The 26,296-nt window shown below is 47.4% G+C and overlaps 1 protein-coding gene across 6 annotated transcripts in view; it reads left to right on the top strand.

Annotated features, from left to right (window-relative positions):
* Dab1 (DAB adaptor protein 1) overlaps window positions 1-26,296 on the top strand; it is a 1,122,840-nt gene that overhangs the window by 1,083,544 nt on the left and 13,000 nt on the right. For 5 of the 6 annotated variants that reach the window (XM_085686340.2, XM_085686342.2, XM_085686339.2 and 2 more), the window contains 5 exons: window positions 8,969-9,019; window positions 9,111-9,158; window positions 13,274-13,336; window positions 15,473-15,581; window positions 22,315-22,863. In XM_085686340.2, coding sequence (XP_085542466.1) covers window positions 8,969-9,019; window positions 9,111-9,158; window positions 13,274-13,336; window positions 15,473-15,581; window positions 22,315-22,863 — 820 coding nt within the window. The remainder of the gene's footprint in view (window positions 1-8,968; window positions 9,020-9,110; window positions 9,159-13,273; window positions 13,337-15,472; window positions 15,582-22,314; window positions 22,864-26,296) is intronic. The other variant, XM_048453230.3, reaches the window with a different exon arrangement.

Here is a 26,296-nt window from a genome sequence, read left to right as displayed (position 1 = left end):
TGAAAGTGCAAACACCTGTCGGGTGGAGAAGCGTGGAAAGACGGGGCTGTAGTCTGTAACTTGGCAGGAAAGAGAATGTGATGGAGGGATTCAGAAATTGTGACATCCAGCCTGGCCGTGATAGTGCACGCCTTTAATCCCAGCACTCGGGAGGCAGAAGCAGGCAGATCTCTGTGAGCTCTAGGCCAGCCAGGTCTGCAAGAGCTAATTCCAGGACAGGTTCCAATGTTACAGAGAAATCTTGTCTTGAAAAATTGAGAGAGAGAGAGAGAGAGAGAGAGAGAGAGAGAGAGAGAGAGAGAGAGAGAGAGAGAGAGAGAAATTGTGACATCCTGCTGTATATGCGCAGTCCCTGGGTTGGGGGAGAGGTTGGATATTATACCAAGTGTGTTGAAAATCCCACCAGATATAGTCTAAGGTCACTTGGTCACTGTGTGTGATGAATGTAAGAACATAAGAGTGGAAACCGCAGCTTGGCCATAAGGGAAGGCTATACACAGACAGAGGCAGAAAGACCAGAATAAGGTCTAGTCAGAGAATCAGTGTCTCCTTGAATGCCTGGAGGTCACAGCAGGGGTGGGGTAGAAATTAGTGGTAATTTACGGCAGCCATTCAGTGTCCCCCAAGAACATTAAAGGCTTGTTTGCAAGAGCAGTGCTATTGGGAGGTGATGGTGCCTACCAGGAGGTCTGTAGAGCCCCGGAAGTGTGCCCTCAAAGGGAACTGAGGAGCTGTACACTCTTCTCCACACTTGTCTTTGGCTTGCTAGCCATCAGGGTATGGTTTATTTCTGTCACACACATTCTTCTACAATGGGCCATTGCCCAAAGGCAAGGAGTCCAGTAACCATAAATGGAACCTCCACACTTGTGAGCCAACATCAACCTCTTATTGACCTAGATGGCTTTCCTGAGACAATGTCTCAGTCGATAGCTCAGGCTAACCCTAAGCGTACAATCGTCCTGAATGCTAGCTAGGGTCACAGGCAGGCTCCACTGTGCCCAGGTCTACTATTTTCTAAGTTGACTCTCTCAAACCCTTGATACTGCAACAGCAGGAACCAGCTCACACACAGAACTTGAACCCCTGGAGTCCCAGCTTCTAGACAATATGTTGGCACCTGTGTCAAAACCAGAAGACGAGCAAAGCACAAGTTTGGGAAATGTGCCGGATAGTTTATGTCAACTCGACACAGGCTAAACTTATGTGCGCAGTGGGAGCTTCAACTAAGAAAACGCCTCCCTAAGATCTAGCTGTAGGACATATTCTTCATCAGTGAGTGATGGCCGAGGACCCAGCCCATTGTGGATAGTGCTGTCCGTAGGCTGGTGGTCCTGGGTTCTATACAGAAGCAGGTTGAGCAAGCCACAAGGAGCGAGCCGGTAAGCAGCCTCTGTGGTTACTCTTGCCAGTCAGTAAGCCCTCCATGGCCTCTGCTTCAGCTCCTGCCACCAAGTCCCTGCCATTTTTGAGTTCCTAGCCTGACTTCCTTTGATAATGAGCAGTGGTGATGAAGTATAAGCCAGATAAGCCCTGTCCTCGCCAGCTTGCCTTTGGGTGTGGTGTTTCATCACAGCAGCGAGAACCCTAGCTAAGACAGGAAAATGATGTTCAACACGACCTCATGCAAGGAGCATCTTCGTAACATTAGCACAAAGAATTCAAGGGATGAGTGAGCTTGAAAGATTCCGTTCCAGCAATGACAGAAAGCTTTCTTTGGCGGTTCCCAGGGGCTGGGCTTCTGTTGTTGGCTTCTGTTCTATGAGTGGCATTGCGACTGGAAACGGCACATTCTCTGTGAAAGTGCTCAATATGGTTCCCTGTCGCGACACTCCCTGTACTGTGACTTGAGTTAGGTTTCCCTCACCTCACTTGCCGCAGCTCAGAGGGGCAGCTCGGGATCCTCTTGGTGCCTGACTCATGGTAGACGCTCAGGGGAGGTTACAGGCTATCTGGTCTATACTCTGTGAAGCAAATCCAAGCAGGAAGACCAAATAGTGAAGTGAATTCCCATGTTTGTAAGCTGCTGTCCCGTGGAGAAGGAGGGGAAACCATGTGGCAAGGAGCGGCTGTCAGACCAGCAGGCAGGGGCTGCTGGCTATTTTTTCCCTCTGCAGTGACTTCGCTCTGTTTGTGATTGCCTCTGATTTGCTCGCATTCCGCCTCTGCCACTCGGTTTGGTCTCAACCTCATCCAATATTTCTTGTTACCATTTGGGGACCATCTGGACCTCAGCAGTGGTCTCCCCAAGAAGACATAGCATCAAGGGAAGTGACGGACTCTGCTGTGTATCCTGCCCTCCGCCTGAAAAGTGGGCTGAGAGCCTGTCAGCCTGCTGACAGGAGCCAATTTCACATTCCTGTGGCTCCCGTTTGCTCCCTTTGCGAGTCCTGAAGCCATGCCAAATCTTGTTAGGAGGTTTTGAAAACTCCTTGAGTTTTGGCTAATGTGGACACAGGATAATAGATTTTTAAAGAGAGAAGAAAGGAAGAAAGAGTTAGGAAGAAATAACTGCGGGCTTTTGGAAACCATTCCCTTTGGTTTCTAGTTTTCTCATCTCATTGCCCCCATAAAGTCGGCTTGCTCTACCTGAAGCCACTCAAAACAGCAGAGCCATCTCTGCCTGCTCTTCCAGCCAAGGAGGGGAACAGGAACCTCGGAGTCCTCCTGTTGATGTCACATCTTCTAGCTTCCAAATGAAGTCACAGATTGGATATAGGTCCCGGAAGTCTATGGGAGTGTGCGTGCGCAGTTCTTCCTAGAACTCCTCGGGGCTTCCGCCTCAGCCGCTCACTAGCCCTCTTACTATCTCCATTGAAATAGCTGCATCATCCGCTGTGTCCTCATGATCCCACCGCCACCACCATCTGGTCCCTGATGTGCTGTGGCTCAAAGTCTTCACTGTCTCCAGCTTCACCTACCCATAGACCGAGCTGGATGCTCATGTTTAATGGTACAGACAATGGGTGGGAAGTGGTACCATGTACTTAAATTGGGTCATGACTTTTCACTGGGCACTGCATAGCAACTACCATGCATGAATTGTTTCCTTAATAACCCTGGCTGCATGTAAATTGCCTGGTTTCTCTTGTTTCCCTTGGCTAGAAGGGCAAGACGATGGTAGAAACTTAGCAGATCATAGATGCTTAGTGGATGGACATGGGGTGGAGGAACACATGACTCTCAGTCACATGGCAGACATCATCATCACCACCCCCACTCACCCCAACACTAGTACCATCATTCCTCAGCCACGGCAATCCACAATCCCTTCACATTGTCACTGATATTCAGCTGTTTGTATCTCACCATGGAATAGTTACTACTAGTCTATAAATGATCCCATAAACCTCATCGCCATGTTTATTTTTGTATTGGGTATGTTTGAGAAAATTTAGGCATAAAAGCCTGGAGTCTCTCTTTGTCACATCCAAAAGAAACTCCATTTCTTCATATTCTGGTGGTTAAATAACAGGACAAGACAGACAGACAGAAACAAAGGAAGGAAGAAGAGAAAAGAAGGAACAAAGAAAGAAAAGGAAAGAAAGAAAGAGGAAGGAAAGAGGGGGAGAAAGAAAAGAAAAAGAAAGGAAGAAAGAAAGAGGAAGGAAGAAAGGAAACATTTTTCAGGAACTTGTGAAGCAGGTCCCCCTTTGCCAAAGGAGTCAAGTTCCCTTATCACTGGCAGAAGGAACAGATCTGTGGTGCCTATTAGCACAACAAAGCACATGCTCTCCCCCATGCACCCTCAGTATCACAAGTACCTAGTGCTTCTTTTGCCCACACCCTCTTCGTCCTCATCCACCACCACCCCCACCATCGCTCTACCTCTTTGCTTTGCTTCTCTGCTGGCCATGTTCCCCCCCCCCCTCTCTCTCTCTCTCTCTCTCTTTCTCTCTCTGCTCTGAACTCTTCCAGATGCCTCTGGCTGTTCTCTCCCTCACATCTACAGAAAACAAAAACCTTCCCCTTATCCATACCATGGAGCAATCCTATCATCAGCTTACACACTCTCTGACTTCCAAAATAGGTGTCAGAGGTGGAAAGAAAAGGGCATGACAGGGCGGATCCAGAACAGGCCACTCTAATCCCTGTTGAAAACTAGGGGAAAGTTCCCAAGCAGAAGCTTGCAGTGTCTGTATTGGAACTGGCATTTCCCCTCTTCAGTGTCTTCTGCAGCTGACGTCGGTGCCCCCCTGGACCAGTGCTCCCCATGCCTGGCACCTGCTCACCCCCATCTCTTCGTCACCTTTGCTTTCTATAGCAAACGCTGGTCGCAGCTGTTAGGAAAAGGGGAAAGCTGCATTTTGCTCATAGTTTTTGGAGGTGCCTGCTGAGTGACAAGGGGCCACAAGGAAGCAGATGTCAGAACCAGTACTTGAGGGGGAGCAGAGAAAACGGCTGCCTTAGCACATTAGGGGGTTTATTGCTGTGAAAAGGCACCATGACCATGGTAACTCTTACAAAGAACAGAGTTAATTGAAGGGTGGCTGGCTTACAGTTTTCAGAGGTTCAGTCCATTATGATCATGAAGGGGAGCATGGCAGTTTGCAGGCAGATGGGGTGCTGGAGCTGAGCCTCCTCCATCTTGACTCAGGCAGCAGGAAGTCAACTGACTGTCATCTTGAGTGAAGCTTCAGAAAGAGGTGTCAAAACCCACCCGCCACAGCAACACACTTCCTCCCGCAAGGCCACACCTCCTAATAATGCCACTCCCTTTGGGGGCATTTTCATTCAAACATTGACAGCTCATCAGCTCACAGCAGAACTGCTGAAAGAGCTTCATGAGAAAGACCGCACCCCTGAGTGACCTAAGGACCTCCTGACAGGGACCCCTCCTGGAGGATTTCCTCACCTACCTCCAGGGCCACTCTAGGGGTTCAACTCTAACACATCCGCTCCCATCCTGCAGCCCCCCTCAGCCCTGCATGCACAATAAACTCTTGGGAGCTGCAGAACATTGAAAACATCACACCTGCCAAGCAAAAACTCCTGTTCCCTTCTCCCTTCCTTCTTCCCGCCCTCCTTCTATCCCTCTTTTCTAACTTCCTTTCCTTCCCCCATTTCTCTCCCTCCCTCTCTCCCTCCGCTTCCCTCACTCCACCCCCTTGTCTCTGTCCTCCCCTTTCTTTTTCCCCTTCTCCTTCTCCCCCTTCCTTTCCTTCTCCATTCCTCCTTTTCTCTCCTCTCCCTCCTCCCCTCCCCTTCCCTTCTCCCCTCCTTCCCTCCTCTTATATTCTTCCCTCTCCTCCCTTCCCCCTCCTTTCCCTTTTCATTCTTCCCCTGTCCTCCCCAACGTTCCCCTTTCTTTCCCCTATAATCTATCCTTCTCTCCTCTTCCCAGCCTCTTAGAAAGGGAACGGACACACGTGGTTGTGCTCTGTGCTATTTGCACAGCAGTCTCTACATTGCTTGCTCCATGCACAGCCATCCTAAAGGCACCCTCAGCCCTGTTTCTGCAGTTGCCGAGCAGAGCTTTTCTTGACTGTCTCCTAAAACGTAGAAAGTGGCCATCTCCTCTCTGCTAAAGGTGGTGTGGCACACACGCTCCTAGTGTCCCAGTGAGAATCGGTTTTAATTAGCATGTGCCTTGCTTGTTAAATCATGCACCCGGGAAAGTAGCATGCATGCGGGTGCCTGGAATCACTAGGTGGCCTTAATACTGCCCACCTGTGCACAGTTACAAATCACTTAAGTTAATCCATTTCTCCTGGGCCCTCTAAATGGATAATCGAATTGATTCCTTTGCAGCCGTGGCCTAGGTCCCAGTTTAGACCTAAAAGCCTTGTGCCCTCCTGTATACACACTCCTGACCACCGCAGACAACGAGGACCACACATCTTGGCCCTGCTGAGAGCACAGACCATGTATTAGTTAGTCATCATAGTGTCTCCGGCACCTGCCTAGGTCCTGGCAGGTGGGAAATACGCTGGCAATGTTTGCTGAAGGCATTAATTAATCCATTACCTAATCAATCAAGATGCCTTTGGTTCTCCCAGTAGGATGCTCCCTGATTATTCCTGAAGAGAATTCATTCCCCAGTACAGCAATTTGAAAAGCCAGCAGCATGTCAGAGTCACTGAGGACCTGTGGAAGCCTGGTTTAAAAAAAAAAAAAGCCCCCCCCCCATACCCTCTCCTCCAGCAGAATTGGAGATCAGAGGCTGGGGCTCAGGTCTTAGAGTTTTGTAAACGCCTCCCCACAGGATTGTGTTATGCAGCCCAAGATTATATTATAAACCATGTCAAGTTCCTGACTTGTCAGCCATAAATATGATTTCGTCGTTTTTGATGTGTGTGCCCACAACCTATCTCATCCACAGTCAATTTTACTGCAAGAGTACCATCAATCTGTCCCCCCTTCTCCCATCCCTCAGTTGTGGAGCCGTCATACCCCTACTATGGGAAAGGAAGCTGCCCATGGGCATCTTATTTCAGTGTCTTTCGGAAGATTGGGGTACAACCATGCTGAAAGAGTGTGGGAGAATATAGTCCCTTTAATCTCCTCTCGGGATGCTCGGGTCCTGGTATATTTGTCACTGTTGAGTTTTTAAGAGCGAAATACAAAGTAGATAGGGAAAAAAGAAGGTCAAGAATTGAAGATAATTGTTAAGCCAAGCTGTAACTCAGTATTAGGTGTGAATAAAAGCAAGTGCTAGATGTGTGGGAAGCAAGGGGCTGGAGTCCAGGCCCTAGACATGAGTCTTAGCTGGGAAAGGGAACATGGTGTAGAAATACCTCTCCACTGGCCAGATGGAGGACACAGGAGGGAGTCTGGAGCATTGGCCAAGCCGGAGTCAGACAGCAGAGGACCACAGGTCAGAGATGACACCTGGAAGGAGACAGTCTGGTGATACTGTCTATGAACAAGGCCAGGAGGAGGAAACGAGTGGAGAACAGACTAAAGGTTGCTCGTTCCAGTCCCAAACACCTTGTAACAATAGTTTCCGCACACTACAAAACCCATGTAGATACATTGTTAAAATGAACCAAGAGATAGGAGAAGATGATCCTAAATAATGACTCTGACTTATTATTGAACATCTACATTGTGTGTGATACCAAACAAGGCTACACATCCATCTAAGACTCAGAGAATGGCTCCATATCACTACCTAAAAATTTAGAAAAGAGTCATGTGGCCAAGAGACGGCATGACCAGCTCCTGAGTGTATGTATCTAGATTCCTAGACTGAACTTCTTGTGAATGTCCAGAAATCCCCCATCATGCCTCACCTCTGTAACTCCCCAGAGGCCACCTCTTCTGTCACCAGGAAGGTGACAGCCCCACGCCTATGCTGGAAGTCCTCCCACGTTTTCATTATGTGGGACATGGTGAGGCTTTTATGAGACTCCACCACGGGCTGTTTTTCAAATTTATTTAATTCATCCATCATGTTCTGAAGCCATTTGCTTTTTTATATTGGACAGATGTAATGAGATTTTGGACACTAAAAAATGTTTTTATTAAAAGTTATGACCCAGAGCTAGTGGGTAGGGGCCCTGCCATAAATCCCCAGGAGTGTGTGAATTTATAAGGGATGTAGCGACATAACCTTAACCTCCTAGGCCACACCACAGCTTACGTGGTCTCCTAGACTCTTGCTCTCGCCTCGCAGCCCCACACACCTGTGGCTAAATAACAATCCTAATAATGATCGGCACCAACAGTAGCGGAAGCGGTATTTCTGTAGCTATTCTACACTGTGACTTTCCGTCTCGTCGTCACCGCAGGTGAGTCATGGTGAGACAGACCCTGGTGGAGACAGGTAACAGGATTATGGATAGTTGTTCTGACTGGCAGGGGTCCTGGGCATGTTGATTCTCCTGCCCAGCTCTCCATCCTGTGGGTGGGAACAAGAAAAGCGTCATTTAGGATTTCGGTGGACAGAGCGAGGGTGACGTTGGCAAATGAACAGTGTTTTAAGACTGGACAACAGTTCCCCCCCCCCCAATTCCTCCATTGCCAATACCGAGCCCTACTCAAAATTCGGAAGCAAAGCCATCTCTCTGTACATGCGCAGTGCCTCAATTGGAACACTTGTAGGCACAGATTCTATTAATGTTGAGCCACTTGGAAATAATCCAAAGAATAATTAGCTTGTATGTATAGACTAAAACAGGGTTATTAAAATATGCATGCGTAGTAGATATTATACATTTTGTGTAATACAGATTATAGTCAATAGAATTGAAAGTTAAGAGACTAGTGAGTTTTGGCCAACTGCCAGCCACTTGTTAAGCCATGGATTCATTCATTTCTGTTGAACAGGGCTATGTATTAGGCCCTTGGGAGCTGCAGGGCATTTGGGAATGAATTGCACACACGAGCGAGCTCTCAGAAGGACAGGTGGAACTGAGGTGCTTAAGGGGAAGAAGTTGCATGGCGGAAGTGGCATTCAGCTGGGCTTTGGAAAGCGGGAAGAGCTTGCTGAGCAAAGAGAACAGCTGGCACAAAAGATGGGCACAAGTGGTTGGTGATGGGTGTGTGTGTGTGTGTGTGTGTGTGTGTGGTTAGATGTGTGTATATGCATACAGATATGAAAATGTCATAATGGAACCCACTGTTTTGTATACTATGAATAACTAAAACAGTTGTCAATAGCAAAAGTTGGGTTTGACATCCCACGAGGGCACATCTCCACCGTCAGTGACGACTGTGCACTGTGGACACCTTGCTCTCACCCAGCGACACTGCTGCACCTCGCTGAGTGGCGCGCACAACTGCAGGACGAGGGACGTTAGACATGCAGACATGCTGTCGCTGTATCTCCCGATCAGGCCTGTGCTTTATCATCTGGTTATGCTGGAAACACATCCCGGGGGTTTTCGCCATACATCAGCATCAGCTCCCACCTCCTGCGACCACGAGAGTGTAAACCGTAGCTACCGTCATCATTAAACCCATAAATCCATGTCATTTGTGTGTCATTCACTCCATCCTCATCCATCATCCCTTGCACTTGCAGAATAGCCAGCCGCTGGAGGATTTTGAAGAGCGTTTCGCTGCCGCCACGCCGGTAAGACTGAGAGGGCCCTGTCTGTTTAACTGTTTCATGTTGCTGGACCATTACTCATTTCATGCTCATCAATCATGCCTTGTGGTTGCAGAACAGAAGTCTGTCAGTGGACTTCGATGAGCTTCTTGAGGCAACCAAGGTAAGACCTCCAGGGTCCTGTTAAATTAGAGTTCTTCTCGTTATCCTCACGTGTGCCGTGATGTCCTCATCCGCCTGCGTAAATGGCGATTGCTCTGCTCTGCGCTGCCCCGGTAGGTGCCCATTGCAGTGTTCACAGGAAAACTAAAGATGCCGTGGGGTCCAATATGTACAAACAGGGTGTGTGTGTGTGTGTGTGTGTGTGTGACATAAGGGGAACTGGAAAGGAGATCGTACCCTGCAGTTTCACTCGGCCAGTATTTTAGAGGCCTCATAACACATTCCAGGGGAGGGGGCACACAGCAAAATCTTTATTTGTGTCCTGACAAAGGTGAGGAGGCAGTGAAGAAAAGAATGGTGAGCTTGGGAGGAGCTCACACAGAGGCCCAAAGATGAATTTCCTTTCCAGTCCCCTGTCCTCTGCACTCCTTAATGCTGCGTGGACTGTCTCGGTCTGTCTTCCATAAAGCATCTTGAAAATAGAAGCAGGAGCATGCTGTCCTCGGGCCTGTGTCCCCGCTCTTGGCTCAGTAACTAATGTGTGATAAGAATCCCTACACACTTCCTGAAGGATCCCAGGATCTCCCGCTGCCAAAACATAGGGGCTGAGCCTGTGAGAGAATGTGTTGTGGGGGTCGGTCTGTGGCATTTCATACTTCTTCAATTGTGTCACCAAAACTTCCCTTCAGGGGGCTTCTAGGGCCACTCGCTGCAGTCATGTTGAAACGAAAAGCCAGGGGACTAATTCTGAACCAGCAGTTTTAGTGTCCTGTGTACCTGGGAAACTACCACTTGTCTAAATAAAAGTGGCGGGGCCAGGGCCAGGCCTGATGGAGATATTGAGGGGCTTGACCCAAAGCTGTCAACTCTTAATCTCCATCACTGACCATGGCAGGCTCAGCATCACTCCACCTACTGTTGGAAAATACCCTATATGTGCTAAAAGAAATACATCTGCTACATACTACATCTCTGCAGAAGGCCTTTGAAAGGCTTGTGTGGTGGATCGGACCCTCCTCTATGGTGAGCAGATTTCTGGAGCTGAAGCCGCAAACTACCTCCCATGGGTGTGCCTGCCAGCAGGTCTCCTGGGAACCCTGGCTTCTGGTGGGAAGATAGTATAGAGCTAACTACCACCGTTAAGCAAGGCTGGCCAGGGCTTGGTGAAATCAACAGACAGACTGAAAAGGGGTCGGGTTGCTCCGCAGGGCAATGCACCCCGAGCTCCTTCCCTGGCTGATCCCAGGCGGGTCACTCACCTCAGCCTCAGTGAACCGCTCTGTAAAGTACAGACTGTGGCGGATGGAGCTGACTTTCCCGGTCTCAGGGAGTGTCAGGCATGATGATAACGTATGGGCGAGCTTATTGTGAGCTGTAAAGTGTTTTACAAATGTGAACTCTTAGCTTTATTCTCTTGAGGCCTTTAAAATGATGGATGAGGACAGTATTTTCAGATGGAACATGGTTTATTAGGTTACAAATAAGCGGCTGGGGTGCACATGGGGGAGGGCTGTGAAAATAGATACTGTTTCTGATTCTCAATCATACGTGCTTATTCAGATTATTTTTAATTTTATGGCCCAAGAACCCCCTTTTTCTATAAAATTTAATTAACTCGGGGTTCTATTTAAACAGCAAATCCAATGAAACGAAATAACAGCCCATGCTTTATGCTTCCCCATGTTTTTCTCGTTTAATCCTTGAGTGAAAATCATTTGGCAAGAGGAAGGGCTATATCTCAAGAAAGAAGGTTATTTTAAAAGTTGTGCTTAAGGAGAAAATTAGCCAATAAGTTATCTTTACGATGTTAGTAAAAGTATGCCACGAGTTCAACACATTTGAGATGTAAATTGTGTGACTTAATTATTAACTTCATTTTAATATTTTCCCAGAGCTAGAAATAGTCCTGAGCCATTTTATAAGCACGGAGAGCCAAACTCCAGGAAGCCCAGAAGCTTCAGTTGAATTCATTAAGTAGTTAGTGTTTTATGCCGAAGCAGAAGGGACCAAAGGGTGGCCGTCACCATTTCAAGTGTGATGCTGCTGGCGTGCCAAAGAAGGCTTGCCGAAGAAAATCGGAGAGTCCAGGTGTAGGAGCACACCCTACAGGCCAGAGACTATCAGCTGCTGTCTCTGTGTGAGGAGAAAGCTGTTGGGAGAGAGTTAGTAGGAAAGACTCTGGAATGTCCACAAGTACCCCTCTCCAGCCTCGCTCAGTCCCCTCGCCCACCTCTTCTCCCAGAAGAGGTTCATGCTGGTAGCACCCAACAGCCTCTCCCCTCCCCAAATGTTCTTCCTGGCTCGTGGAGTTTCATGTGACTTCAGGGTCCTTCCTCGCCTTTGTCACCAGAATTTGGAGACACACTGTTTCCTTTGGAAAACGCTGACTAAATTCTCTGCCCATGGTAGACTGGGTTCCATCTGCCCCACAGAGACTATGGTTACCCTTTCTGTCATGTTACCTTGAAGGGATCGGCCATCTGTGGACTGCTATCCCTAACAAACCATCACTACCTGCAGTTGGGACTTGGCAGTTCTCCTTTCTATTCCCCTAACATCTAGTGTAGTGTCCAGCACCTTATGCTTCTCCAAGGTTTGTGGGAAGAATGTCGTGTGCTTGGGTAGAAGCAAAACACTTTGTCTTGACATGTTCAGAACGACACACCTTGGGAACTGAACCAAGGTCTAAGCACAAATTCCTTGCTGCCTCATATATACTTCTGCTCATACCTTGCATATAACTTAATAAAGTATATTTAGTGTCCCAGAATTTTTTACCATGACCCTTACAGAGAGTCAGGTATGGAATCTTCCACTTACGGCATCATATCACACTCAAAATGAGTGGGATTTGGACTATCGGAGGTTTCGTGTTTTCAGGTTAGAGGTGATAAATCTATAACATATAAGGAGGTATTATCAGCTCCATCATCCAGCTGAGGAAGTAAAGCTTGGAAGGTGCCTGAAAGGGTAGGATTCAACAGACACACCCAACTGTGGAACCTTCTCCAAACTCAGAGCTGGCTCATTCATCGGAAGGAATGATCCTTCTGTTTTTGGCATTAATCCTATAGATCCAAGTATGACCAAGCTAGAACTGAATACCTGTGGGGGACCAGAGTAGCATGGCAGCCAACCTCTTCCTGGACCTCCTGCTAGCTGGGTATTGTGCTCGCCTGCATCACGAGCCCTCGCTTAAGATCTGACGATGAGTGGAAAATCATGTTTGCTCAGTGGACAGGTTCGCACAAAGTGTGTGATTATATGCTTTGCGTAATTAAGTCGGGGCATTTGGTTCCTGGCCAAAGAATCCCTACGGTCCCTGAAGCTAAAGTGTATGCAGATTAATTTCTAAGTGTATCTTAAAAGGGTTCTTCTGCTCCCTGACCAGCCTTTCTCCCACACCCTGTATGATGGATGAGAAGATGGATGGTCCAATGTCTGCAGGGATGGAGTTCCTGGGAATGATTGATAGTGTGTGTACTGGGCTGGTGTTGATGCCCTTCCTGGTATTAAATGAAACGTTTTCTTTTCATCCAGCCACATTTTTATCCCAAAGACAGACTTGGAGAGGCATGCACGTTTGACTGCATGGTCTCTATATAGAAAATACAAATCCTGCCATCCTGACGGGATGACCTTGGTGGAACCTCTGTAACCTCTACGCAGATCAGTGTCTTTACGGAAAAATGTGAATAAGGGTCCCTACCTCTCAGGACTAGGGCTACAGGAAGCATGAACTGATAAAGGACCTCATAGTGATCCCTTGTCCTTCTCCAGATGGGGGTTTCTGGGTGGATGGTTTCCACTCTCGAGAGAAACTAGTCATAGGGCTGCATTTCTGCCCATAGTTTTCGACTGCATTTGATGGTACTTAAGGATGAAGAAGTGCTATTAACGCTGCTTGTAGCAAATGAGGACCACTCATCAAGCCCAGACAGACAACTAGACAGAGAAGTAGACTGATTCTGATTCTATCCAGATGTGTTGGGACCAGGAGGTATAGTAGCGAACGACAGGCCTCACCGTTCACACAGTGGTCACAGAGGAAAGGGTGGCTCTTCTCACACTGTAACATTTTAAAGCAAGCTTACGTGATTCTCTCTGTCTTTCCAGGCTGTGACCCAATTAGAACTTTTTGGAGACATGTCCACCCCTCCTGATATAACCTCTCCCCCTGTAAGTATGTCCCACCCTCTGAGTCCCACTGCCTGGCCCCTTTTCCCCAACCACACAGTGGCACAGTCTGGGCTTTGGCGAGAGAACCTGGCTGGTAAATTTCAGCTAATGTTCCTGAACCTCAGTCTCCCTTACAATGAAGGCGAAAGAATTCGGATGAATGGCTCTGGTCTGAGGAATAAATGACACCATGCACTCAGCAACCACAGGATATTGTGGCTTGTCCTTCAGGCTCTAAGAAGGGAGATGGGAACGATAGATAGTTTGTGCCTACCAAGAGCGGGTAGCTGAGTTGGGAATATGGGCAAGAGACTCAACAGGGCAGGAAGCATGAGAGGGCATGTGTCAGCATCTACCTGACCCCCCGTACGTAGCACAGTGGGCAGCTAAGGAAAGGAAGCCTCATCTACCTCATCTTTCCCTTTCCCTCCCCCCTTCCTGCTTGCCTTTGAGCCTTGTAAGCCATGTGCCTCCCTGAGCTACTCATGACACTCTGGGTTCACAGCCACAGCTCAGTTACGGCATCTGGGCACTGTGTGCAAGAGGATCAAGAATGCATGGAGCAGAGAGAGAGAGGGAGAGGAAGAGAGAGAGAGAGAGAGAATTGAATTTAAACAAAGCAACCTCATAGAACCTCAGTACTGGATACTTTCATTGGCAATCCTGCCCCTGCAGTAGCCACTGAAAGACCAGAATGCCCCCATCAGCTCCCATCCCACCCCTACTCTGACTGCTCCCCAGAGATGTAGAGAGAGCAGTCAGCTGCAGCTGTACCAATTGAGGCTGCTGGGGATGGACTGCCCCTCTGGGCAGCACACAGTTGTGCAAACAGAGGCGCAGTGCTATGGTTCCTTGGCAGAGTTGCACCTCCCAGAGAAAGGGCCGTGATCTCACCACCAAGGACAGAGAGCCTGAGACCCCACAGCCCACAGTTGCCATTGGGGAATCCAGGCACAGCTGCCCGGCACCCTGTCTTGTTCCCAGAGAAGCCAGGCCACTCTCCTGAGCCTTTCTCTCCTACAGCAGCCTCAGGTAACTTCTGGGGTAGGAAACTGGCAAGAGCCCGCCTAAAGTACTCTCCCTTCCTCACCCCTGCATTTGCACAAATGAGCAAACCCAGACCCAGGAAGGACACGTGACATCTTCGAGGCCATGTGGGGGAAAGAGAGCAGCTCTGACTATGTGCAAAAATGCTTAACACAGCAGCTCAGGGCTGCATTTCTGGCCCTGAACCCAAGCGCCATCCAAATGGATGTTTAGTAATCCTCCGAACAATGCCATTCGTCCCGGAAGCTGACGGTCTAAAAATGGCCCTGTCTAATTGCCTTGGTTTCAGGATTAATTGCTTGCCCCAGTCTGTTCCAACGGAGGGGGTGGGGACCAATAAGGATATTATGGCATCCAGCCGGCTTACATTTCTTAGGCAAAAGCCTATACAGTTAACAGGTGCCGATCTTATTGATAACTCTCATCTTACCCAGCATGCATCTGACCTTCCTAGAGCTGCAACTTGGGCCAGGTTGGTTCTAGAAGTTCCCAGATACACTGTGGTTCTTAGATGGTCATCTCAGAAATATTTTCTTTCTTTTGCAAGTGGGAGGTTCAGATTCAAGCAATAGTCTGCAAGGCTCCAGGATACTTAGGCCTGCACTCCATCCACTCGCCAAGCCTTGTTTATTTAGTCAACTGTTTACTGACCCCCTAATCAACGACACACTCTAAACCGAGAATACAGTAGGGCCCAAGTGTGTATATTTCAGATTGAACTGACCACTTGCAAGTGGCGACAGCCATATATGATGGAATATGTTGGTGGCCTGAAGCCCCCCAGAGGTAGGGACTCCAATGGACTTGCACGCTGGCCATTGTGTGCTGAGCATCGACTATATGCCCATGCACAGTGGCTTAAGAAAAACTTAATAAAAAATCATCGTTTAGGCGCATGGTTTCATTTAGTCCCCACTGCAGCTCTGGAGGGAGGGGGTAAGTAGCGCTTCTGTCCCCAGCCCACAGCCTATGAAGCACATGAGTGACTTGGACTGTGTCTGGTTGTCACTCCCACCCCTCCAGGCCTACGTGGATTGCTAGCAGAGCAGGTCTCACGCGTCTCTTCCCTTGCCCCTCTCTGTCTGGCAGACTCCTGCAACCCCAGGTGATGCCTTCCTCCCGTCGTCATCGCAGACGCTTCCGGGGAGTGCAGATGTGTTTGGCTCTGTGTCTTTTGGCACTGCTGCTGTACCCTCAGGTAAGCCCGCCCTTCCTCCCTCCTACGTCCTGTGGTCCTCACTCGGACAACTCACAGAACCAGCCCTGAATACTATTAGAGCACCTGAGTCTGGTTCTCACCTGTGGCTCATCAGGAGACTTGAGGCAGCCGTGTCGGTGGGCAGGTGGTCAAACACAAGGCTGTGGGTACTGAGGCCACCTGGAAAATTCCAGACTCAGGGTTGTTTGAGAAATAACGCATCGTGCACACAGATGTAGAAATCAGGTCCGTTCCCTCCTGATCACTACAGCCAGAGGCAGGGAAGATGGTGCCCAGAAGAGAGGAGCCAGGCCTCTTAAGTCCTTGCTGGGCTCAAGGAAAGAGCAGTCCCCCACCCACATGGAGAGCCAAGTAGGACAACAGTGAATTGCTAGTGGGTAACTGAGAGGAGAATGTGGTTTTTAGAGAGTCAGAAAATATCTTTTTTTTTTCATTTTTCAAGTATCCTTTTAACATGTATCTTTACAACAGGGTAAAAATGTCTATGACCAAAGTATTGCAGGTAAGTTACAGATGGGTAGCATTTCAGGGGTTATACTTTGTGTCCGTGATATCTGCCACTCCAGGTAGCCAGGCCATTCCACTTGGAAAGGGCCACTGACGGGAGAGTCTAGTTCTTTCAACTATCAAAAGCCTAGAGGAACATTCCATTTCCTTCTGCCTACCTTCACTGAGTTGGAGGCTCACTATCTCTTTCTTGGCTTTATTTTTATAAACAGCAAATGAGAGCTTGAATATTTTAGACTACAAATCTGCTTGTGCTTTTTATGTAAATAATTAATTTTAATTATATAGTGTTAGAAGCAAATTCTCGCTACTAAATATAAACCTTGCTGTTATTGTACGTAAATTAAAAATTCATAGGCTGTGCTGGAATACAGCTCCTCCTCTTGAGTCTAAGGATCATCACAAACTTTTAGAAGCTTGGTGGTGACTGGCCTTGACTGATAGCTTACTTGGTATCTACAGGCAGCCTAGACATGTGTGCATTTCCAAGCTCCCCAGTTGAATTGTTTTAGTTATCTCTGAAATGGGATAGTGGTGATGACTTATTTTCTGAGTATGAAATGGATATTAAAATGATAAAATAGAATGTGTCATTTAAAATATGAATAAAAATAACTATAGGGAATATGCCTGAGCTTGAACCTTACCATCACATACCCACACTTGGTCCCCATCGCTCTGTCTATAAGGATCAGTAATAACAATGCTAGACCCCATACTTACTGATCTTCATGTGTGCTTCCTCTGCACGTATTCACTGAGTGCCCACTAAATGCCAGCTCCTGTCTCAGGTGATTGGGGTACATCAGTAAATATAGAGGGCTTCCCTCTAGCTGGGGGCATATAGCGTAGTGTAAATCAATTGTGCAATACATTAGAATATGAGAGGTGTGGGGATGAAAAGATGCATAAGGCAGAGAGTGACCACGAGAATTCTGGCCAAATAGAGTATGGTCAGAAGGCTGTCTTAAGTAGGGCAACACCAAGAGGGTAAAGGGCCAAAGAAGCCAATAGGCTTCTTGGTTAAGGGTGTTCCAGGCAGGAGAAAGAAGTTTGACCCCTTCTACTTGCATTCTATTCTCTGTCAAGAACAAATGGTACTAGATGTGACTTCATGTCTCCCCCTGCACTCATATTTGACTACAAATGTTCTAGAGACCTTTGTTAGACACAGTACTGCTCTGCTTTATCCTGGGTGAGCTTCAAGAGTGTAGTCTCCTCCTACTTAACCAGCTATGTTTCGAGCTGTCTGTTTTTGTGGTGCTGTCCCTTCAGATTAGTAAAAAATCTGAACAGCCTTCAGAGCATCATTCTAAAATTGATTTGCGTTAGTATATTTTCGCTTTCTGTCTTTACATAAAATATACTTGAGGCAGTCCTTGGGTGGCGATCATGGGAGCCTTTCCCTCTTCGGGCCTGGTGTTCCAGTGTCACCAGCTGTTGTGCCTCTGTGCACCTTGTACAACTGATCTGTCTAGCCAGCAATAGGGAGAGAGGGTCAAGACGGGGCCCAGTCCCACAAAGGATGGCTGCTGCTGAGGACCCCCAAATCTCCTGGCCGGTCTTGAATCCTGGCTTTAAGATGTTGGGGCAGATAATCTGTCAGAGGCAAAATTTCATCTTCGTACCTGCATTGAAAAGCAAGACCTTGTGTCAATATCATGAGAACTGAATGAGATAACTAAGCCCTTTGGAAAATGCCGGTGTATCATAGGCATTCAATGTGGAAAAGGCTGTTATTATTTTATTGTAGCTCTGATTACAGAACTCAAATGACATGCCCTGTCCTGCCCAATCTTTGTTGTTGTTGTTTTGTTTTGTTTTGTTTTTCCTTTATCTTCTTGGAACTTTTTAAATGCATATAGTAAAGTTTAGGTCTTTAGTCTTTTGGCTCTTCATGGCAGAGGTAGCCTGGGTGGATTGGAGAACGTAGGCTCTCCACCAACCAGCTGCTGATGACCCAGCCCGATCTCTGCTGAGCCTAGGCCCTTAGGGGTGAAAATGAGGGATGGTGATTTGATTTCCCAGAGCTGTGCTGAGAGCCTTGTACGTGGTGTCTTCTAGAAGACCTTTGTAATGTTGCACAGAAATCTGCTCTAAGGAAGAACTCTGTGGATGCTATGTGCTTCTTACCAGGGGTCCTTGCTTTGCTGCTCATATAAGTGGCTTGTGCAGGCTGTGCCCTCGTGGAAGTAGGATTTTATGCATACAGATTAAACAGATAGTAATAATAGCTACTCAAGAGGCTTACTACAAGGACCTGCTCCCCCACCAAAAACGGGGGACTGCTGCATTGTTCTTTGCATCTCTAGAGACTGAGTCAAAGCCAGGCATCCAGCATGGATATTTTTGGATGAATGAATGAGTCAAATGGGGCAATGTGTCTAGGAGGCACCATATAAGTTCTATACAAATACAGACCCCTTGTTTTCAATGTGCTTCTTATAGTTTAGTCTGGTTTTGTTTCCCTTTCCTCAGACATGGGTAGGGTTGTCCCCAGAGCTGGCGGCTTGTTATAAACTGCAATTTTTAACACTTGAAAAAAAATAGCCCCTAGCTGCAAGGTGGGGATGCAGTTTGCTAGCAGCAAAGAGGTTTGTATTACCCAAGCTTGGTGACACAAACAGATGCTTGTTGGCACCTCCTCCTTCCACTGCTGCACACATTAACAAGTTTGCAGCTAACAAATCGTTAGGTGACTGCAGTGGCCTCCACGAAGCTGCTCACTGAGACCAATGATGCCAGAGCCCTGATGCTGAGGTATGCCTTCAGGCATGTGTAAGACCTGTGGCTAGACAGCAGTAGCTCCCAGGCTTGAGAAAAACTCAGGTTGCACAGCCCTCCTCCCTCAACAAGGAAGATTGAATAAGATCTGTAAACCCCCCAACATGGTGACAATTACCCAATGCTGCCTTTTTCTCTTCTGAATATTGTACTGTGGTCTGGAGCAGATGGCTTGAAGCCAGAGAGACATGCTAATAGCTCTCTCCCAAAAATTGTTCATAGCCCATCTGTTAGCTCCCTGTAGGGGGGAAGAAAAGAAACAAAATATGGGACAGGGGCTGCCATCAGCAGTAGAATCATCAGAGATCACAGTACTTGTGGATCTTACATAACGCTCTTAGAAAAAGATGAAGATGTCCGTCCTCTTGATCCATACACCACCCGGTGCTCATGAGCCAAGCCTTCTCTGAGCCTTCTGCACAAGACAGTGAAGTGCCACATAGACTCCTAACTTGTGGCTCAGAATGCTTCTCCTTAGAATTTTTTCCTTTGTGTTTGTGTGATGACAATATGCATTCAATAGAAACCACAATGTGAATGTTGATCTTTCCCCAGGGAAACAATATGTGGTTCAGTGCTCTCGGTAGATGCTGGGCAGTCACCGGGAGCAGTGGCTCCCAGTCAGCCATGCAATCAGAAAGAAAAAGGGTCACTCCGTCCCCAGTGTACTGGACCGCTAAGCAGTCTGTTCAGTAGGTTAGACCCTGCAGTCTCTTGAGTTTAGTGTAGGTTTTCTAAGGTTATAATCCCATCATCAAAGAACAGATGTATTTGTGTTTTAGAATAGCAGTGGGAAGGAGGGTGGTGGCATGACTGGGTAGAAACCTCCAGTTTTTACCCTCTCACTAATGACCCTCACCAGAGTCACTGAAGGTCCATGGATATTTAAGTCGCCACTTGTGAAGCCTAGATCATTCTTTCTGTCGCAAGCGTCTGCAGTGTCCAAACTCACAGATAATAGCATGATGTTCCAACACCATCTTTTAATCAGTATAATGTCATACTGCTAGTATGGAATTGAAATGAGACGTGATTTATAATAAAAGCATGTATTTCAATTTAGAAATACTTAGGCATGACCATACTTCGGGACATGATGAGTAATGAGATGATCTGATAATAGAGTCACCAGTAAATACTGCTGAAAATACAGGCAGAGACCAGCCTCCAGCAGACGTGTTTCTGTCTGTAACCACCATTTTTAAAACAAAACAAAACAAAACAAAAAAATCCTTGAGCATTCCAGAGGAAATAAAATATATATTTTCCCTTGAGTGTGCAAACTTGTATCAATTGTGGGGAGTCATGGGCGTTGATTCTACACAAAGAAACCGAATTTCTGAGTCATTCAGTCCATGTAGGCTTTACCCATTCATAGACAGAAGGTGGAATTGTTCACTCTCCTGTGCACTGGTCTCACAAATTATATCAGCTGTAAATGCCGGTGGCCCCTTAAATACCATGAGACCTGTAGTTACCTTAACTTCCCTGTAGTTACCATAACAACTAAAACATCTCACAAATTTCCTCTTTACTCCTAGGGGGCAATCCCTCTGAGAATAATTTAGGTATGTCAAAGTACATCAGAAAAGAGTGACCCGCTTGTCACTGAGTGTGTCGGGAGGTCAAATCACTGCATTCGTGGGCAACAGATGAAACAGTGAACAGATCTAAACTTTGAACCGTATCCCTCATGCCCAGGGATAATTGGACTTGTCTGTTAGGATGTCTGTTTCATTGTTTAAAAGACTTTAACACTGGTTAGATTCACCAGCAAGAAGTCCTTGTGCCCTGCTTCCTCCTGGGGCAGCGTGGCAGGGAGGTATAGAAATGATCAGACTGGGATTGTTGCCTTGCCCTTGAATCAATCTATTGAGGGACAGTTAAATCTGGGACTGGAACAAGGTACTCTGTACACCATCACTGTGGAATCACCAGAGATACTGATATGAACCATGATGTTATCATTGCCACAGCACCTGCCCATCATCCCTTTAGATGTTGCTAGGATACCCTGCATCCTCTCCCTTTTTCATTCTGATCTCACTGTGCTGTCCCTACAGCTTCATTCTGGCAGCCATTAAAGTGCTTCTTTGGGCAAAGCTGGCTTCTCTACCCTTTGCTGTGACTGAGTGGCCACTTGTCTCTTAGGCTTCGGTGTCCATGTAAGTGGCCACCATGCCCCTGGAGAAGCATAAGGAAATGTAAGGATTTCCAGAGTATGCTACATTCCATGGTTGTAATATGAGGGGGCCTGCTTGTTGGGGTTTCTGTCCTGCCTGGTACCCCACAGCTGGCAAGTCCCAAAGAAAATCACACAGAGTCTACATTAGGTTATAAACTGATTGGCCCATTAGCTCAGTCTTCTTATTAACTAATCCTTACATCTTATGGTAACCCATAATTCTTGTCTGTGTTAGTTATGTGGCTCAGTACCTTTTCCAGCGGGGCAGGTTACAACTTGCTTCTCTGTGGTCTGGGCAGGAATGGAGGAATTAACTTCCTCCTTCCTAGCCTTCTCCTCTTCTCATTGCCCCGCCTCTACTTCCTGTCTGGTTGGCCCGCCTATACTTCCTGCCTGGCCAGTCAGCGTTTTATTAAAATACATGATTGACAGAATACAGATAATTCTGCCGTACCACATGGTAGCCTGGGCCACCACAGTGACAGTCAGCCAATTATCTTTCCTCCCTTGAGACTCAGCTTTCCTCATCCCTAAATGGACATAACAGTATCTAACATGCAGGGATTGTGTGAGGATGTGGACCAGTGGCCTATGCATCCCCAGTGCTCCACGTCCCTGTCTATAAGTTGGACATCCATTATCTTCGATTTCAGCAGGGTGATCTGAAGGCTAAATAGTTCTCTATTCAAGGTGTGGATGGCTTCCATGACACAGAGTAATCGTCTACAGAGGGCAGACTGGGCTAGGACTTGGGTGCTAGGACTTGGGGTAACCACATGAGAAAGACATAGGCTCTTGAGCTCAGGACCTTCTGGACCTTCTGGAGGCAGGGGGCCAGGCGACCCTCTCATCGGGAAGGTCATAAATAGGGAATGAAACACAACTTGAGTTGGGGAATAATAACATTGTTACCATTGCTGTGCTTTCCCAGAGTTCATAGTTCAAGAGCTGGAGAGTCTCAGTGGGAGGCAGCCAGCCTTGCCCCTGTTTTCACTTTGCCTCTGCTTGGTCAACTGAGAAGAGTTTCGGTGGCTGAAGCTAACTTTCATTAAGTTTCCCAGGTGGAAGGCAGAGGGCAGCACGAAACTGGACTGCCAGAACTTCAGAGGCTGAGGTGAAAAGTCAGACCTCCGCTCCCTCGCTGTAAATGGGCAGTACATAGCTGTCAATCACTCCGAGGCTCCATAGACTTCTCTTCTATCCCGGATGCCTGACCCTCCCTCTCTCCCGTTCCAGGTTATGTCGCTATGGGCGCCGTCCTCCCATCCTTCTGGGGCCAGCAGCCCCTTGTTCAACAGCAGATCGCCATGGGTACTCAGCCGCCCGTTGCTCAGGTGATGCCAGGAGCTCAACCCATCGCGTGGGGCCAGCCGGGCCTCTTTCCTACCACCCAGCAACCCTGGCCAACCGTGGCCGGGCAGTTCCCGCCAGCCGCCTTCATGCCCACACAAACTGTTATGCCTTTACCAGCTGCCATGTTCCAAGGTCCCCTCACCCCCCTTGCAACGGTCCCCGGCACGAATGACTCTGCCAGGTCAAGTCCACAGAGCGACAAGCCCAGGCAGAAAATGGGGAAGGAAATGTTTAAGGATTTCCAGATGGTCCAGCCTCCACCCGTGCCCTCCCGGAAGCCTGACCAGCCCTCCCTGACCTGTACCTCAGAGGCCTTCTCCAGTTACTTCAACAAAGTCGGGGTGGCACAAGACACGGACGACTGTGATGACTTTGACATCTCCCAGTTGAATTTGACCCCTGTGACTTCCACCACGCCGTCCACCAACTCACGTGAGTGTCCTTTCATTGGGCTAAATCCTGATGGATATAACGACCTTTTCCTGGTAACTAAGCTACGAGAGTCAGAATCTATCTCACTTGCATCTCAAGCTTGATAGTACCACTGTTAACAGTCCCCATAGCCACCAACTCAGCTACCAGTTACACACACACACACACACACACACACACACACACACACACACCTCATTCTCTAGCTCTCTTTCTACATAACACTGAGACCAAGTTCCCCCCGATCTATGTGACAGATAATGGCAGTAAGGTTCACTGACAATGTGAATACATGTCTGGCATTTGTCCACAACATCACTGTACTTCTTAAGGTTTCATTGATATGCTCATTTGTGATTTGTGTATGTATTAGCCTATGGCAAACAAATTTTAGCATGACTTATTAAATTGAAAATAAATGTAATGTTTTAAAAGTGGAAACAAGGGGCCAGAAAGATCTCAGAAAGTGAGGGTGTTTGCCATGAAACCTGAAGACCTGAGTTCAGTGTCCAGAACTCATGGTAGGAAGGAGAGGTCTGATTCCCAAAAGTTATTTTCTGACCTACACACACACACCCACACACACCCACACACACACACGAGTGCACACATGTGTGCATACACACACACACGCTTTAATTAATTAATTAATTTAATTAAATCTAAAAACAAGGCCCACTAATTAGAAAGGAAATTAAGATCAGGGGAGTTGTAAGGCAGAGTTTATAACCATGAGGTCATCTCGGGGCCTGATGATTGACACCAAGTTGAATGGAACGAGAATGGACAGACAGCCCCAGCTGGGAACATGGAGGGCTTTTTATTCCTATTGACTATGTGCTTTGCAGTAATAGTTTTACCTTCTAAAAAGGTAAGAACCACGGGCCCTGTGGTTCTTAACGCTCTAAAGTCAGCCATTTAAAGGCATTGCAACATGAAAGGATCTCCTTCATGGTGATCCTGGTCAGGGAACTGTTGCAGGCTCCTGGGCCAGGTTTCTAGTGCTGGCTCCAGTGTGACAAGCTGTGTCTTAGGACAGAGCAAATCATCGCTCTGAGTCTCTGGACCCCTTGGGGGAGCAGCACCTTCCTTCTGGCCTGAGCATGTGGGGCCTCTGCTTCCGCTTATTTTTCCCATTGCAAACACCAAAAATAGAAAGCCTGTTGACGAATCGGAATCCAGATACACTTGAGCACGCGAGGGCTTGTCAGACAATCGGAAAAAAGGTGTTTTAGTGACTCAGCCTGGGCCTTGACAATTGATAAGGGAAAAGAAAAGGTTCATGGTACAATGATTTTGGCATTTTCATTACTGTCACCGGTGATACGGATCACTGGATGGCCAATACCATGAATTGTCAAAAAAAAAAAATATCTAATGTGAATACAATTAGATTGTGTCATTCAGCCAGGCTCAGAATGCTGTTCTGAAAATGAAGGCCTTGCACACAGGCCATGGGTGCTACATAGTCAAGGCATTTCTATTAAGTCTAATCCGTGGGGTTTCAATGAGGAATAATGAATAAAAAATGAAATGCTAAAGAAATAACAGTCATGCCTAAGTGAACAAGAGCCTTTTAAAAGCACATGTCTCCTTTTTCAGGGAACCCCATGGGCTGCCTACAAACGAGGAAGTTCTTTGAGGACAGGGACTGTTTTGCCTTCATCCCCACACCACACTTCTCAGCATATTAGTGGGGTGCCTGGCACATCCAGACGTTAGAAAAGGTTGTAGGGAATGAAATGAGATGCCCGAAAGGCCAGCCCGCCATCACTGTGTTTGAGAGGAAGGTTTAGCCAGTGTATCAGTGTTGGTATTTGGGGACAGATGATTGTTGCAGGAGACTGTCACATGTAGTATGTAGTACTTACTTCGCAGTCCTCCAGCCCCTACCCACCAGACGCAAACACCATCTTCCTCCATTTCTCTAGCTCCTCCCCACCAGATGCAAACATCATCTTCCTCCCTTTCTTCTACTTGTCATAGCCTATAATAACCCCAGACATTGCCATTGTCCCCTGAGGTGGGGGGGGGGGGGCAAAATGGCCACCCACCTTGAGAAAACATGACCATGAAATACTGAAGTGCACCGTAAAGCCTTGTGACAACTGAGAAGCTTGTGCAAATAAACTCTAGCTGCCTTCCCGGTGGTCCCACTGGGGAACTGTGATCAGTATACTGTTAGAATGGATGACTCAGCCTGGATCCCCTGCCTTTTGTAAGCGACATACCACCTCAAACACAATTCGGAACCCAATTATTTAATATTGCCCACTCAGCAAGGCAGCCTTTTACAGCGTTAAACCTCGTGTAGCTAGTTTGCTCTGAAACCAGCTCATGAAACAAGATCTACATAATGTTTTCTCTTAAATAAAATATGTAGCGTCAGTTTTTGTACCCTCTTCTCTAGCCGCATCCCTTCAAGATATGAGCAAGACATTAACTGTTCGAAAACAAAGCATAAAAACAAAACACCTCAAATAGGAAAGACTGAGTAATGTTAGATGCATCTGTGCCATCCCAGAACTCATAGGCACACCTCTGTAGATGTGAGTGCTTGCCCATGCCTCTCCGGGCCCTGGCTCTGAACACCTGAAGGAAGTGTACATTACTGCATGTAGTTGTAACAGGAGCACAAGGAAGGAAAGGAGCTTGGTCAGTGGTAGCCTCGTTGGCATACTGTGAATGATGAGGGAGATAGAAATAGTGCCCACAGGGTAAAAGATCAAGAGTAACTTTTGCAGTCGTTCACGTCCTGATAAAATTCGAGGTTTTTGCTAAGCCCTGGAACAGTGGGACTGGGAGCGCTTCTCGATGGTATTGCTCCTCACCTGTTCAGTCAACCCATCCCTAGGGATTGAGCCAGTGAGCGGACTTTTCTATGCCAAGTTAAAAGAAAAGCTTCCAACGTCGTCTGTGGTAGAAACCTCTGGAAAAAAATAAGAGGAGGAAAAAGACTTAGGAAGGTCATGGCAGCAGGTGCATATTCTTCACAACACGCTTGCCATTGCCTACCATGGCTCTCCCAGTCCAGCCTGTGCTTATTGAGCGTGTGCAAGAATCCGAAGCCTGGCTTAGCAGTTGCCGTGAAGACGTTAGCCATCTCCAGTTTTCTGGAGAACATAAGTAACCTCTTTCTCAAAGGAGCTTCACAAGTTTGAGGACTATTGCTCTTAAATTTTCTAAAAGTGACTGATCTAAGAAAGTCATTTTTAAAATGTGTCCTCTGATAAAAGAGAGAGAAGAGAATCAGCCTGGCCCAGCAGGTTACAGCTTGCTTGTATGTCAGAAGCACTATAGGAGTTGTTCAGAGTCCCCAATTCACTGACCTGTAGGCTCCAAGGGCTGGCATCCCTAAATAAACATGGGAGGAATTCATTTGCATAGATTTGGCCTGAGATGGGGAGAGGGCAGACTTGACTCAATCGTCAGG

This window comes from Myodes glareolus, chromosome 3 (assembly GCF_982192425.1).
Source record: "Myodes glareolus chromosome 3, mMyoGla1.1, whole genome shotgun sequence".
NCBI lineage: Eukaryota > Metazoa > Chordata > Mammalia > Rodentia > Cricetidae > Myodes > Myodes glareolus.
This window is presented reverse-complemented; position numbering and strand designations above follow the sequence as displayed.